Raw genomic sequence first — 14,509 nt, 5'->3', positions numbered from 1 at the left:
CATTGGGCGGGGACCGGCTCTGCCCAGAGCGGGGAATCCCGCTCAATGTTTAGTCTTCGCGGCCGGCTGCGAGCCCCGGGCTCAGAGCGAAAGGCGCCGTCCGAGAGGCAGGAGCCCGGAGCAGGAGCGCGAGCAGAGTCAGGACTGCGCCGCCCGGAGCCTGCGGGGCCCGCGGCCTTCCAGAGGAATCTTCCCTTCTTGAAACCCTCGGAGCTACCCCGCGGGAGGCGAGACCGGGCCCAGGACCAGGCGGGCGAAAACCGGGGGGCAAGGCGAGCCCCGGCTTCCCGGCCAGACTTCCACGGCAGCGCGGCGCGGCCCTCGACCCAGGTGAATGGGGCCTTTAGGCTCACATCCTCTTCTGGGCAACTTGGGCCACTCCACCTCCCTTCCCCCACCCCGTCTCCTCCCTCGCACCAGGACAGAGCTCTGGGACGCAGAGAACCGCGAACGGCGGCGGCCCGGGGCTGACCCTGGGCTGGGGGAGGGGCGCGCTCCCGCCGGGGCGCCCCTGTCACCGCTCCTACTACACCTCGGGCGCCTCTTCCTCCACACCAGGAAGTAAAGACCATTAAAAAAAAAGGCTAGAAAGCTAACCCGCAGCCGCGCTGCCGCCGAGCCCAGTTGTAGTGTGTTCTGTCTGCTGTGCTTGTGAGCTGTGCTCTGTGCCAGTTGTGCCACTGTGCTTGCTGTCCTCTGCGCTCTGCGCTGTGCACTGTGCTTGCTGTGCTCTGTGCGCTGTGCTAAGCTGAGCTCTGCTTCGCTTCTCTTCTCTGCTGTGCTTGGCCTTGGGAGGGCGTTTGAGGACAAGCAGCCCAGAGGGAGGGGGTGCTAGCTGCCCACAGAGAGGAAAGGCCGGGACGCGCTGACCCTCCCTCCACCCAACCATTTCCCCTCCCGAGTCCTCCAGTCAGAAAGCCCTTGGCTTTTGGTCTCTGATCCTGGGAGATTTTGGCCTCGGCCTAAGGGTGCTGATATCTGGCAGCTTCTCCGAACTGCACACCGCTCTACCCCAGCCCAAGTGCACAGGGTCATTACCCCAGGCCATCCACAGGATGGGAGCAACTGGGAGGCAACTCCACCACACGTGCCCCCAAGAGAAGGCCAACAGAGGGCCAGACTGCCCATCCCCATAATTCAAGGAAGAATGGCCCAGTTGCTGACCAGTCCACAACTTTTAGAGCCACCTGTCCCAGAAAAGCAAGTGTATAGGTTCAAACTACAGCGACCCCACCCCAGGGTTCTGGGGGCAAATTGTCCTTGCAGAGAAAGACTGATAACCATGAACTGGAGGTACTTCCCCCTCCCCCCACAGACATCTGTGGGAGGGGTTTCCTGTAGGAAACAGGGAAGGTTAATTTGGCAGAGCTCCTCCTTAGAAGGGGAGTGTGTGTGGGAGGGGGGGTGTAGTGAGACTAGAGAGTTAAAAGTTCTGCCGGATGGCTGGCAGATCCAGAAAGCTGCGTTTTGAGAAGTTGCAGGACAGGCTTGTTTAGTAAATGTTGAAGTCTTCCTTCACAAAATAGGGAGGAGACTCTCTGGCTGCCCAAAGTGATCAGTTTGGTTAATAGCAGAGTGGAGAGAGAGTGGACTGTTATCTCCGTGGTGATAATTCATAGCAGGAGATACTTTTCTTGGCAACAAGTGGCCTAGAAAATGTAGACCCCACCTTCTCTAAGAATTTTGTAATGGTGAAAAAAGGCAGGCTGGACATTTAAACATAAAAGTGGGTCTTAATCTCTTCTACAAAAGTCTCAATTTATCTTTATTTCCTGCCCTTGTTTGGCTCACATGTTAAGAGAGGAAGGCCTTAGAACTAGAAATGTTTGTGCTCAGTTTTTAAGGATGTCCTTTTGCCTTAGCTGTCCTTCACTATGCATGCATCACCCTTTGTGTTGTAGCTACATATGTGTCTTCTGTGTCTGTGGGATGGAAGTGAATATACAGAACAGTTATTTCCTTCAGCAGTTAAACCTGGGCCTTTTTTTTTTTTTTTGGCTTCACAGGCAACATGCCCATTGCCAGAATGCGCATGAGACCCTGGCTAGAGATGCAGATTAATTCCAACCAAATTCCAGGCCTGACCTGGATTAACAAGGTGAGAGCCCCACCTGTTTGTTTTTTTTCCTCCTCTCCTATTAACCAAGACCCTATGCCATATAAACTAAAAATCCAAATGGCTCTAGGGGAGGAAAGAGATTGGGAGGTAGAAGAATGTGTTTTCTAGGCCAGATCTTGTATGATGTGTGCTATTACTTTACACAGCACAATCAATGAGGCACCTGGTCTCCTAAAGGATTCCTGGGCAATCCCATCTCCCCTATTAAAGCACTGAGAAGATCCAGGCCCAGGAATAATCAACAACTTCCAATGGGACCCCTTACCAACATTTTGAACTCTTCAAACTGATCTTAGCCACTGCAGAATTCCATCCTTGATGCCAATGATAGATAAAAGCCGCTTTCTGACTGAGAGTTGTAAGGAATAGAGAGCCAGTCAGAAGTAGAATGAGTCTTTAATCATTACTTAGCTCTTTTCTCATGCAAGGGAAATAATAACTTGTATTTTCCTTTCTGAACCTATGATTTCATCAGCATAGGGAATCCCTGTGATGAAATTCCCTCTCCTATCATAGGTGAGCAATTGATGTGGCTTATATCATCTCCCTTCTCAGAGGAAGTACTTGAACCCAGATCAGCCTTGTCATTACACTATCCCATGCTACCTCTCATCTTGTATTTTTTTTTATTTTTCAATTTGTCATATACACCATCTCATTTGATCTGTATAAACCCCTCAGACCTAAGTATCCTCATTTTACAGATAAGGAAACTGAAGTCCAGAGAGTTGAAGCAGCCTACTCAAAGTAAGAAAATGAGTTAGAAGCAATTAGGAAACAGTAATCAAGGATCACAGTGCTCAGAGGAGGATTCCATCTCTCTACTTAGAGCAGACTGTAACTAGAAAAAGGATCTAGACAAAACTCAGCCAGGGTCAAAGAATGCCCCTCAAGGGTAGGGATAGGTTAGCTGTAAATATAGCATATATGCTGAGGAACATGTGAGTCCTCTCTCCCTTGTCAAATAGCATCAAGTTTGATCATGCCATGGGGATCTGAGAGATGAAATGACCTTTCATGACCAAATTCAGATTTCTCACTTGACCTAAATTTTTTTGCCCCTTGTTATGTTGTTGTATAGCTTTAACTCTGCCTTTACATATTATTGCTTCTTGGTGATTTTTGCATACACACAAGAGGTATAATTTGAAACTCATCCTGAACTCTGTTTTAATCTCCAGGAAGAGATGACCTTCCAAATCCCATGGAAACATGCAGCAAAGCACGGCTGGGATATAAACAAAGATGCCTGTCTTTTTCGAAGCTGGGCCATTCACACAGGTAGGTGGGTGCCATGCCTGAAGCTCAGCCTTTAGCATGAAAAATCTTGGGAATGCAACAAATGGAGGAGGGGGATCCAAACTAGATTGGATTTGTTTCAAATGCTCAGAGCTTCTTCTGGTCAAATGTATCTCTTTGCTTCAGGTTCCTCATCAAGTCCCTTGTTGCTGCTAATCTTGGAGAAATCTCTCTTCTGATTGCTCCTAGTGCCCAGCTCTGTCTGGGCTTTTGTCCCATAACCAGGAATATGTAGACATGGCTTTTTTTACTTCCTGTAAAAAAGGAAGTTGCTGGCCAAGCCACTTAGGTCATCTAACTGGTATCAACCAACCAGCTAAGAATTTAGTGACAGCCATGATGTTCTTGAGCTAGATGATTAAGTAAGATATTTGGAAAGTCTAACCTGTGGCCCCTTCAGAAAGTTTATAGAGTCTAGATGGAGAGCTACAGTGTGTCCATGTAAAAATAATTAGGGGATATATATATATAGAGAAATACCAAAGCATGAAGACAAATATGGTGTTTCTGAGCATGTCAGGATAACCTAAGGTCATATAGTCTTTTTCCAATAGATTATAAGGGGCAGGGCAGGCATAGCCTTTGTCAAGAATAAGCCTCAACTCCAGTCTAAGTCTCCCTAGGAAAATATGACACTGGATGAGCCATCCACTTGCCTTCTCACAATGATCCTGATATCCTTCTTTTGTCCTTATTAGGCCGATACAAAGCTGGGGAGAGGGAGCCAGACCCTAAGACATGGAAGGCCAATTTCCGATGTGCCATGAATTCACTCCCTGACATAGAGGAAGTGAAGGACCAAAGCAGGAACAAGGGCAGCTCAGCTGTGAGAGTATACCGGATGCTCCCACCCCTAACAAAGAACCAGCGGAAAGGTAAAGGGGGATCAAGGAGGGGAAGGGCAGATAGGATGGGAGAAGGGAGGCTGCATTCAAACAGATGGCACAGATGCTTATATATATATATATATATATATATATATATATATATATATATATATATTTATTTCACAGAGAGAAAGTCCAAGTCATCCAAAGACTCTAGAAGCAAGAGCAAGAGAAAGGTAGGTATTTCCTTAAAGAGACTGTCTGGTGGGTGATATGTGGGAAATGGGAGGAAATGAGGGCCTGGCAGGAGCTGAGTCTTTCGTTCTTGGCAGTCCTATACAGAATCCAGTCCTGATACCCAATCAGATGCACTCAGCACCTTGACTCTCCCCGATGACCACAGTGGATACACTGCTCAGGTGTATGCGGAGCAGGACATGGAGGTGGAAAGCTCTTTGGGTAAGTCAGTGAACACATGTGCTACACTGACATGTGACATTGTGGCCTGAGGATGGACCTGACTGCCTCATAGTGCTCAGTGCCCTAGGGTCCCTCAGCTAGAAGAAACCAACCTTCTTAGTTCCCAGAGAAGAACAATTAGGCCCATAGGGGGAAGAATTTAGTCATAATTCTAATGAAGTTAAGTAGGCAGAGGTGGGACAGGAACCCAGCTCTTTCTAAAGACCATTGTTACTGAGGAAGGGGTCTCAAAGCTCTTTTGAGTGTTTAGCTCTTTGTTGGCCAAGGTTATACAGTTATTTGGGGATTCTAAAAATGGTGGACATCTAGGAACTGGTGCTTAGGAATTTAAACATTGTGCCCTGCCCTACACACCTTCACAGTTAAGTTTGTGCTTCAAGGTCAGATGTTTTTCAGTGGATTTAGATCTTACCTGGGTAATATTTCTACAGCTTGGGACAGGAAAATCTGGAAGTATTAGTAGACTACCAGCTCATTATGCGTTATAAGCATGACATGGTAGCCAAAAAAAGAAAAAAACTAATCCAGTGTTGGGCTGTATTAGGGCAGAAATAACTCCAGGAATACAGGAATAAAGAAGGGATGGTCCCACTGTACTCTGCCCTGGTCCGACCACACCTAGAGTGCTTTATATAATTGTGAGGTGCCACAGTTTAGGACACTGATAAGCTAGTTATCATCCAGGAGAAAATAACCAAGGTGGTAGATAGTCCTTGAGTCTGTGCAATAAGAAAATGGGTTCAAAAAACTCTTATGTTTATCCTGGAATAAAGGTACATAATTCCTGTTTTCAAGTATTTGTTGAGGTCCCTTCTAATGCTACAGTTATGTGAATCTGTGACTGGGAAGAGCTGTGTTCTTTTTGCTAAATTTTGAAGCTCTAATAAGTGACTCTTTACCATTCCCCAGATCTCCCCTCCTGTGATGTCAGCAGCACCCTCCCTGACTGGCAAGTCTCAATGGATATCATCCCTGATAGCACCAATGACATGTACCCTTTCCAGGTGTCACCAATGCCTTCCAGTTCTGATGGTTTGTATCTTCTGGGATCCATATAGCTATTCCTAGTCTTAATCATAGACAGCAATTTAGGATTTCCATTTTCTGCAAAGTTTTCCCAGGAGGTTCCCTGGAGTGTTCCAATAAGATTGGTGCCTATGAGGTTCCTTCTCATTGGGAAACCAGAAAGAAATGAGGCAGCAGAGATATCATGGCATGCATCACAGGCTTAGGTGTGGACTATTGTGGGCATGGGAGGGAGGAAGCCCTGTCTGACAGAGGATTACTTGTAGCACTGACAAAGTTTTGGTTTAGGAAGGAGGCAACTTGTTTGCCTGATTTCTTTGTAGGTTGTCATTCGTACATCCCTCTTCCAATTTGTAGAAGGTGGGATAAGAACAACGACTGGGTTTCCAGGAATCTGGTAGACCAGAAATAGCCGACTGTCTAGATGAGTTTCCCATGTGAGGACTCTATAATTTCAGTGATCCTATCAATCCAGCCTTTGAGACCTCTGGCTGTTAGGAGGCTGGTATATAGATTGGGTGCAGGGAGAGTTTGGTGGGGCTGGCTTTCCAAGGAGAGAGCAAAAATGACTCAACAAGTGCCTTTTGTTTTTTCTATTCTTCACCACAATACAGCAGCAACAGATGAAGAGGAGGAGGAGAAAATACCTGAAGACATCATCAAGGTAGAAATCTTTTTTTGCTTTTATGGTCAGCTTTAAGGAAGTGGCAGTTTGTTAGTCATGGAAAAAAAAAAACCAAACAAAAAACAAGGAAGCCTCTTGAAAAAAAATAGCAGGTGCTAGTTTGTTACCACAGAGATAGAGGTACACACAGATTACTACATGAATGCTCCATTTTTTTTTTAATCTAACTGCAAAGAGGCTCAATATTGTGGGGACATTGTAAAAATGAGAGGAAAACTCAATTACTTTCAAATGGCCAATCTAACCTACCCTGGGTTCACATTTTATGTTGAACTCTTTTCATTTATTTATTTATTTTAGGTTTTTGCAAAGCAAAGTGGCTTGCCCAAGGCCACACAGCTAGGTAATTATTAAGCATCTGAGCAAGTGACAAAATAGCATTTGATTTGAACTCCGGGACTCCCGGGCCAGTGCTCTATTCACTGTGCCACCTAGCTGCCCCTTCTGTTGAATTCTTAACCAATTTTCGTCCACATTAGTCAGTAGGCTAGGCTAACACTAGCCCTTGGAATATAAGATTTTATCTTTTCCTGCAAAAACTTTGTGCACCTCATTACATTTTTTTTTTTTTTAGTTTTTGCAAGGCAATGGGCTTAAGTGGCTTGCCCAAGGCCACACAGCTAGGCAATTATTAAGTGTCTGAGGCCGGATTTGAACTCAGGTACTCCTGATTCCAAGGCCAGTGCTCTATCTACTGCACCACCTAGCCGCCCCTGATTATGGTTTTTTTGTTGTTGTTGTTTTTTTTGTTTTTGCAAGGCAAATGGGGTTAAGTGGCTTGCCCAAGGCCACACATCTAGGTAATTATTATTAAGTGTCTGAGGCAGATTTGAACCCAGGTACTCTTGACTCCAGGGCCGGTGCTTTATCCACTGCGCCACCTAGCTGCCCCTAATAATGTTTTTTGAAAGAAAATTTTCATTCAGTAAATATTAAATGACTAGTGTATAAAACATGGAAAACTCAGACTAGTGACTAGAATGCTAGACATGAAATCCAAAAGATATGGAATTCTAGCTGGTACACTTGTGAGCCATGTGCCCCTGTATGGGTCACTTAACCTCTCTGATCATCTGTTTTCTGATCTGTAAAATGAGAATACTAATGGCACCTGCCTCACACAGTCGCTAGAAAGTGCAAGAAGATGTAATGAAGTAGCACTTCATGTTCAAGTTGGTCAGCAGTGGGAAGCCACTGAAGCCTTTTGAGCAAAGGAGTGACGAGTGAAGGCAAAGCTACAACACAGTAGCATGATGGTGTTAAGAGTCCAAAGACCTCAGTTCAAATATTGATTTTTTTCACTTGCTATCTGTGTGACCCTGGGCAAGTCACTCCTGAGCTTCATTAAGTTTTCCCATCTGGAAAATGAAGGGTTAGACTAAATGATCTATAAAGTCCATCCCTACTCTGATATGATGACTTGAAGATGAATTCCAGGATCTTATAGTGGAAAACAGTGGAAAGGGTGCCATGGAGAAAAAATATAATGTATTAGGGAGTTAGTAGGTCTGTGGGTAAGTATAGTTAGGGTTTTGCCATGGGGTAAGAAATGTCGCTCAAGAGCCTTCTGCACTAGACCTTGGAGCTGAGTCAGAGGCCACAACACCAGCCCTGGGCAGTGATCACCCGTCATGGGCACTTTGTTGAGGGGACTATGGGAAAACAAGAATACAGGGTAACTAACTCCTTCCTCTCATACCTCCCAGCTAATAGAACAGTCGGAGTGGCAGCAGACTGACATTGATGGCAAGGGGTATCTGCTGAATGAACTCGGCACCCAGCCCATCTACAATAACTTCAACTTAAAAGAAGAGGAGAGCGACATGGATGGGCCCGGAGGTAGGAAGAACCCTGGGCTCCAAGTGTCTGGAGGAAGGGAGGCTCCCAAGGAGACAAGAGGCTTCAAGGCCTCCGGGTCTCAGCTTCTTCCTCCAAAGATAGGGATGATAAGTTTTCAATTCCCCACCTTACCATGCTATCACAAGGACCACATCTTTTCCTTTGTCTCCACTCACCCAAGTTGTTACATGGATTATTACCAAAACCTAGCTGGGCTCCTCACCTGATGTCCCTCCACTCCAATTCATCCCCTTCAGAGTGTTTTCCTCAAAATGCAGGCAACTCCCCTCCTAAATAACTCCCAGGAGTGCCTTATCACTTTGAGTTTCAGATATGAATTCCTCTGTCATTCAAAGCTTTTCACAACCTAACCCCTACTTGTGTCCTCATGTATTGCCTTATGCTGTGGACTAGCCAGATTATTCTTGGTGCTCCCTCACACTCTCATCTTGGGCCTCCAGTCCTTCTCACTGGCTGTTCTCCATAGCCTAGAATGCACACCTGCAACTCTTAGAATTTCTACTTTCTTCAGAGATTTTGCTCAAGTCCCACCTAATACCTGCAACCTTCCCTGATCCCCCCAACTGCCCTCACTTACCTTTTATCTATCTGACTCCCTTGAATGTAAATTCCCAAAGGGCAGGTATGGTTTAGCTTTTGTCTTTGTGTTCCTAGTGCCTAATTACATCTAGCACATAATTAATAAATGCCTGTTAGAGATAATGTTTTATATACTAAAGATTAGCAAAAAGTGTGAAGTATTAGCAAGTCTCAAAGAGTAACAGAAGTAAAACACCCCTAATTCTAAACCCCTTAACAGTGTGAGCTACATTTCTAAGGAATATTAAGGAATATCTGCTGTTTCTTATCTCCTGAAATTCCCCTAAAACTAAGAATGGCTTTCCCAGCTGCTCCCTTATCCATTAGTATGTAAGCCTGGGCAAAAAATACAGAATTCATGTAGCAAAACCTGAATTCCCTTCTCTTCTCTATATCTACTGTTGACCTTTGGGCCATAGGTCTAAGACCCTCTGGAACCCACGGAGGAGAGAAGCCTTAGGGTCTGGGAGCCTTCCTTTTTTCCAGTGAGTAGGTAAAAGAAGTCATTGGGATGCCTCTTATATTTGCCAGTCTTGTAAAGAATTGGTGGCTGACAAATCTCACCCCTCCTTTCTCATTTTCTTCCAGAGGTTATTGAGTTGAATTTCCATCGAGCTTTCACAGAACTGAGAACCTTGGATGCAAGTTGGATGGACACCCTGCTGACACCTGTCAGACAACCCAACATCCAGGCTATTTCCTGTGGGCAGTAACTGGCTTTTCTGCCTCCAGTGAGCACTTGGGGAAGTGTTTTGGTGGCTGATGAAGACATGCCTTTAACTGCATAGCCCCAAGAAACTTAGGGTCAGAAGGGGGCTGGACCTGCCTCCTATGAAGACTGGTATCAAGATTTCAATGCATGTCTGAAAGACAGTGAAGGCAGGGGCTGCAACTCCATTTCTAATCATTAGTTTCCCTCTTTGTAAGCTTCCAACTGCTGTATTCTGGGCTGCCCCAGTGAGATGTGGTGGCTTTGAGGTCTGGGCCAACTCTCCTGATTTGGTGGAGGGAAGGAAGGATCAGTTCAGGACAACCTCTTGATGCCCCCATGATGGACAAGCAAAAACCACTGGTAACAGTCATTTGCACTAAAAAAGGACCCTATTTCATAATCATTTGCACTAAATGAGCCCTTTCCCCAAAGACCCTTGGGCTGGCGTGTAAATGTTTTAAAGCCAGTGAAATGTGAAGGAAAAATGAATCCCATGCAATGTTACTTCCTCCAGACTTTCTGTTGAAGAGAAAGCCCTCTCCTGAATTACATTGGTTGTGAATAGTTTTTCCTCACAGAGCTGTATACACACTAGTTTTCCCCCCAAATCTCTTGACTATTTGCATTTATTTATACTATGTTTTGAGTCAGTGCCCCCTCCAAAATAAAACTTGAGGAAGTGCTGTGTGGCCCACAGTGCTTCAGGAGAGAAGTGACTGTGCCTTGGCTTTAACGTCTGAAATGCCATCCATTCCTAAGTCATGTGTGTGATCCTATGTACATATGTAAATATGTAAATTCATTTTTATTAAAAAACGTTTACAGAAGAGTTCTCTGATCATGGCCCTTAGTGTGGTAATATATCAGAAAATGGAGATGAGGATCAATTTCTGCTTTTGTAGTCAACATTCAACAAACCTGTTCTATGTAGCAGGCAGTGTGCTATCCTGGGAATATAAAGAAAGGCAAAAGCTGGCAAGGAGCTCAAGATGCAAGAAACAGTTGTGCACTCACAAGATAGATCCAGGATAACCTGGAGATGATCAACAAAGAAAAGATCTGAGGATTAGGAAGAACTGGGGAAGGCTTCCCCTAGAAAATGGAATTTTAACATATCCTTGAAGTTGGGAGGTAGAGGTGAGGAGGAGAGCACTTCAGCACTAGGGAACGCCAAGGAAAAGTCAGGGGATTATGTCATGTAAGAAGCAGCCAGAAAGGCCAGTGTCACTGGACTGCAAAGTACAAGAGACCAAGTTCAAGTGTAAAAATAACTGGAAAGGTAAGAAGGGCTTTAAAAGACAAACAGGATTTTATGTATGATCCAGGAAGCAACCACTAGAGTGAGGCTGAGGAGGGACCTGTGCTTTTGGAAAATCACTGGCAGTTTAGGTAAGAATGGACCAGAGCTCGGGGGTGCTTGAGGCAGGAGCACCAAGAAAGCTATTGCCATGGTCCAGGTGTGAGTGATGAAGAGCCACCACCAGGGTAGTGACAGGCTCAGAGGAGGGGGTTGTGGATGCCCTAAAAGACAAATGAATAGATATTGGGAGTCAGGGAGAATTGACTGGGAGGATGATGCTCTCAGCAAGAATAAGTTCAGAAGAGGAGTAAGGGTCTGGGGGAAAGATAATGAGTTCAATCTGGGGCATGTCTAAAGGACATCTGGTTCAAGGAAGCACTGGGAGATGAAAGACTAGAGCTAAAGGGAGGTTAGGGCTGGGTAAATAGAATTCTCTGCATTGATGATCAGTGCTGATACATTCATTTTCAGTTTCTTGTCCAAGTCTTAACTTTAAGGATGCAAGGTAACATGTACTTGGAGAAAAAAAGGAATGGAAATAGTGAATCCCCCCTCTTCTCTTTTCAAGGGGAAGAATATGTAATGCAGTCCTAGGCACTCTGTATACAAAGATAAAATAAAATTACCCAGAATTATGCCCTCAAGAAGCTTGTAATCTAACATACACAAGGAATAATTTGTAAGTGCAAAGAGACCCAGCCAGAGCACACTGAAAAATCTATAGGAAAGGTATTTTGCCATCTATTACATGATTCTTGTCTGTGTTCTCCCACAAGTTTCTCATGGGAAGTTTTAAGTGGCTTGCCCAAGGCCACACAGCTAGGTAATTAAGTGTTTGAGGCTGGATTTGAACTCAGGTACTCCTGACTCCAGGGCTGGTTCTCTATCCACTGCGCCACCTAGCTACCCCCACCATGTGTCTACTTAACACTGTGACTGATACCAGTGGTGAATGTGAGCTGTCTAGGAGGTAATCCTCTTTCCCCTCACATGCCTGAGCCATCTTTGATGCCATCCTTTACTCTGCCATACCTTCAAAAATTCCTTGTTTGTAAAATGTTGCCATCTGGTCACACCCACTGTACATCTCTGCATTCCCTCCTGAGTGATTTTCAATGTCACTTCCAAGAGATGGAATGTTCCATGGCCAAAAAAAAGTGGGGACAGAAGAGACAAGATGGATGATTGATACAGAACATTAGCAGAGGCAAAGGATGGTCCAGATGGCCAACCCTATGTCTTCCATCACCATGTGTTAGAATGAAAAGTATGATTGATGGATTCTGTCTGTCTCTTTTGTGGGAGACAGAAGGGGAGGGAGCATGAGAAAGGGTTCACTAAGGCCATAGAACTTTGGCAGGTGTAACCCTGGCTCTTTAGGAGTGATAAAGAGAAACTTCAGGCAAAATGTGGGTCAGGGATCAAGGTAAAGAAGATGAGTGGAAAGTTGGGGAAGAGGCCTGATTCAAGGGAAGGAATTTTATTACTCATCTCTTCTTTTTCTGCTTCTTCAAAATTTAACAAAGGCTTTACCACTTAATTCTGGAAATTTAATGAACCTTCCTCCACCATAAGCCCCAACAGCAATATAATACTAACCACCATTTGACAGCATCAGGGCTGGGATTAATTTATGTAATTAGAGAGGGAGAGAGATTTCATGGACAAGGTCTCTTAGATCACAGTTGATTGACACAATTCACCTCATTTGACTGAGAAGCGTGAAAGAGATGATCTTGCAGGTTCTCATTTATAAATCCCAATATCTCAATTTTTCAAATTCAAAGGAGGACCAAAAATTACCTTAGAGCTTCCCTTGTGCAGCATCAGAATGGAGATTTGAGGCCTTATGACTTCAAGGACCCCAAGTAATCCTAAATATAATCCTATAATATATGTAATCCTAAATATCAAATCCCTATAAGAGAACAAAGGAATGTCCAGGGTCTCTGTTCCAAGGGAAGTCAGATTCATTGTAGGGGCAACTACTCTGACCTTATTCTGATATTCTAAGCTAAAGATATTCATCACCACCACCACCACCCTATTCTACCATTTAAATCAGTTTACTTTATTTCTTTCCAGCTGGGTGGCACAATGGGTAGAGCATTGGCTTTGGAGTCAAATCCAGCCTCAGATACTTGACATACAAGTATGACCTTGGGCAAGTCATTTAACCATGATTGCCTCACATCTGGAATCAACTCCATCATCCTGATTCACATCTGGCCACTGGATTCCAATGACTCTGGAAGAGAAAATGAGGCTGACAACTGAGCACAACACCCCCCCACACACACACACAATTAAATCCAGTTCCTGTGCTTGTCATGGAGTCATTTCCCTGATGCCAAGGTCTTCTTCAAGAACAAAGGAAAACATCATTATCACATATTGGCTTAGAGAAGTGTCCTCCAAAGCAGTAGGTGCAGATGCTAAACACTTGTTTACACAAATGTCCTTAACTGATAGGTCTTTATATCAATTAAACCACATGCCTAGTCCCTATTCTTTTGATACTTCAATCCTCTGATTATTTCCAGATCTTTTTTAAATTAAATTTTAATATTTTCAATCAACAACAATTTCTCTTCCCCTCCTCTAAACTGAAGACAAAAGAAAACAAAAAAGCCCCTATGCTGTTACAAATATATATATATATATATATATATATATATATACATATATATATGTATTTATATATAATTAAGCAAAAGAGATCTCCCTATTGGCCATTTCCAAAAGAAAATATATGTATATAAATATATGTATATATATATATATATATGTATGTATTTTTTGTCTCATTTTGCACTCTTGAGTCCTTCACATATCTATTAGGAAGTAGGTAGCTAGCATGATTCATTTTAGTCTTCTAGAAGTGATTAGTCATTTATAGTTGTTGATCTTTACAATACTTAATGTCTCTGGAATTGTTCTGTTCACTTCACTCTGCAAAAGTTCATGTATTTCCTAGTTTCTCATGTAAGTATTTTCCTAGTTCCATCACATTTATATACCATAATTTGCTCAACATTTCTCAAATGACGGGTATCCCTAAAGATTCCCATACTTTGCCACCTTAAAAAGAGGAATACACATTTTTTTGTACATCCTTAATTAGACTTTGTTGGTTTAGGAATAATCCTCTACTCTTCCCTCTAATCCTCTCTCCCTCTGTTCCCCTTTCACTCTTACTTCTCTGTTGAATCAAATGTATTTTGTACTTAACTCTTTGTGATTGTGTGTGAATATCTATCTATCTATCTATCTATCTCTGTGTGTATATAATATATATATGTATATATATATGTATATATATGTTTGTCTGCTTCCTCCCCTTATTTGTATAGATTTCTTGCATACCCTATTTGAGATAAATTTCTCTTTTTTTACTCCTCTTCTCCTTTCTTTCCATTCTCCTATTCCAATTATCAAGATATACCAGAATGACTTTCAAGCCTTCTATCTAATTAGACTGTCTCTATGACCCTCCCTCCCAATGATAACAGAATTCAAAGGAGATAAATGCATCATCTCCCCAAATTATAATGTAAACAATTTGTCCATTTTTAGTTTTTTAATCATTGTTCATTCACAAATAGTCTTTCACCAGGAATGC

At 43.5% G+C, this 14,509-nt stretch overlaps 1 protein-coding gene and 1 long non-coding RNA gene across 4 annotated transcripts in view; one reads left to right on the top strand and one right to left on the bottom strand.

Annotated features, from left to right (window-relative positions):
* Positions 1-14,509, bottom strand: part of LOC141506464 (uncharacterized) — a 247,160-nt gene that overhangs the window by 62,979 nt on the left and 169,672 nt on the right. The window lies entirely within an intron of this gene.
* IRF1 (interferon regulatory factor 1) lies at positions 71-12,929 on the top strand. Its single transcript, XM_074213272.1, has 10 exons — positions 71-330; positions 2,007-2,098; positions 3,301-3,400; positions 4,117-4,293; positions 4,432-4,481; positions 4,578-4,704; positions 5,635-5,757; positions 6,366-6,415; positions 8,143-8,275; positions 9,464-12,929. The coding sequence occupies exons 2-10, from the start codon at positions 2,012-2,014 to the stop codon at positions 9,586-9,588; spliced, it is 972 nt and encodes a 323-aa protein (XP_074069373.1). The 5' UTR covers positions 71-330; positions 2,007-2,011; the 3' UTR covers positions 9,589-12,929.

This window comes from Macrotis lagotis, chromosome 1 (genome assembly GCF_037893015.1).
Source record: "Macrotis lagotis isolate mMagLag1 chromosome 1, bilby.v1.9.chrom.fasta, whole genome shotgun sequence".
NCBI lineage: Eukaryota > Metazoa > Chordata > Mammalia > Peramelemorphia > Peramelidae > Macrotis > Macrotis lagotis.
The sequence above is the reverse complement of the archived record's forward strand: the minus strand, read 5'-3'. Positions and strand labels throughout refer to the sequence as shown.

What these genes read in the sequence shown, in the direction of transcription:
- IRF1 (XM_074213272.1), top strand. Translation starts at nt 2,012, where the DNA reads ATGCCCATTGCCAGAATGCGCATGAGACCCTGGCTAGAGATGCAGATT. An exon ending in GAAGCAAGAGCAAGAGAAAG is followed by an intron (nt 4,482 to 4,577) that starts GTAGGTATTTCC and finishes CGTTCTTGGCAG; the next exon opens with TCCTATACAGAATCCAGTCC. An exon ending in TACCTGAAGACATCATCAAG is followed by an intron (nt 6,416 to 8,142) that starts GTAGAAATCTTT and finishes CATACCTCCCAG; the next exon opens with CTAATAGAACAGTCGGAGTG.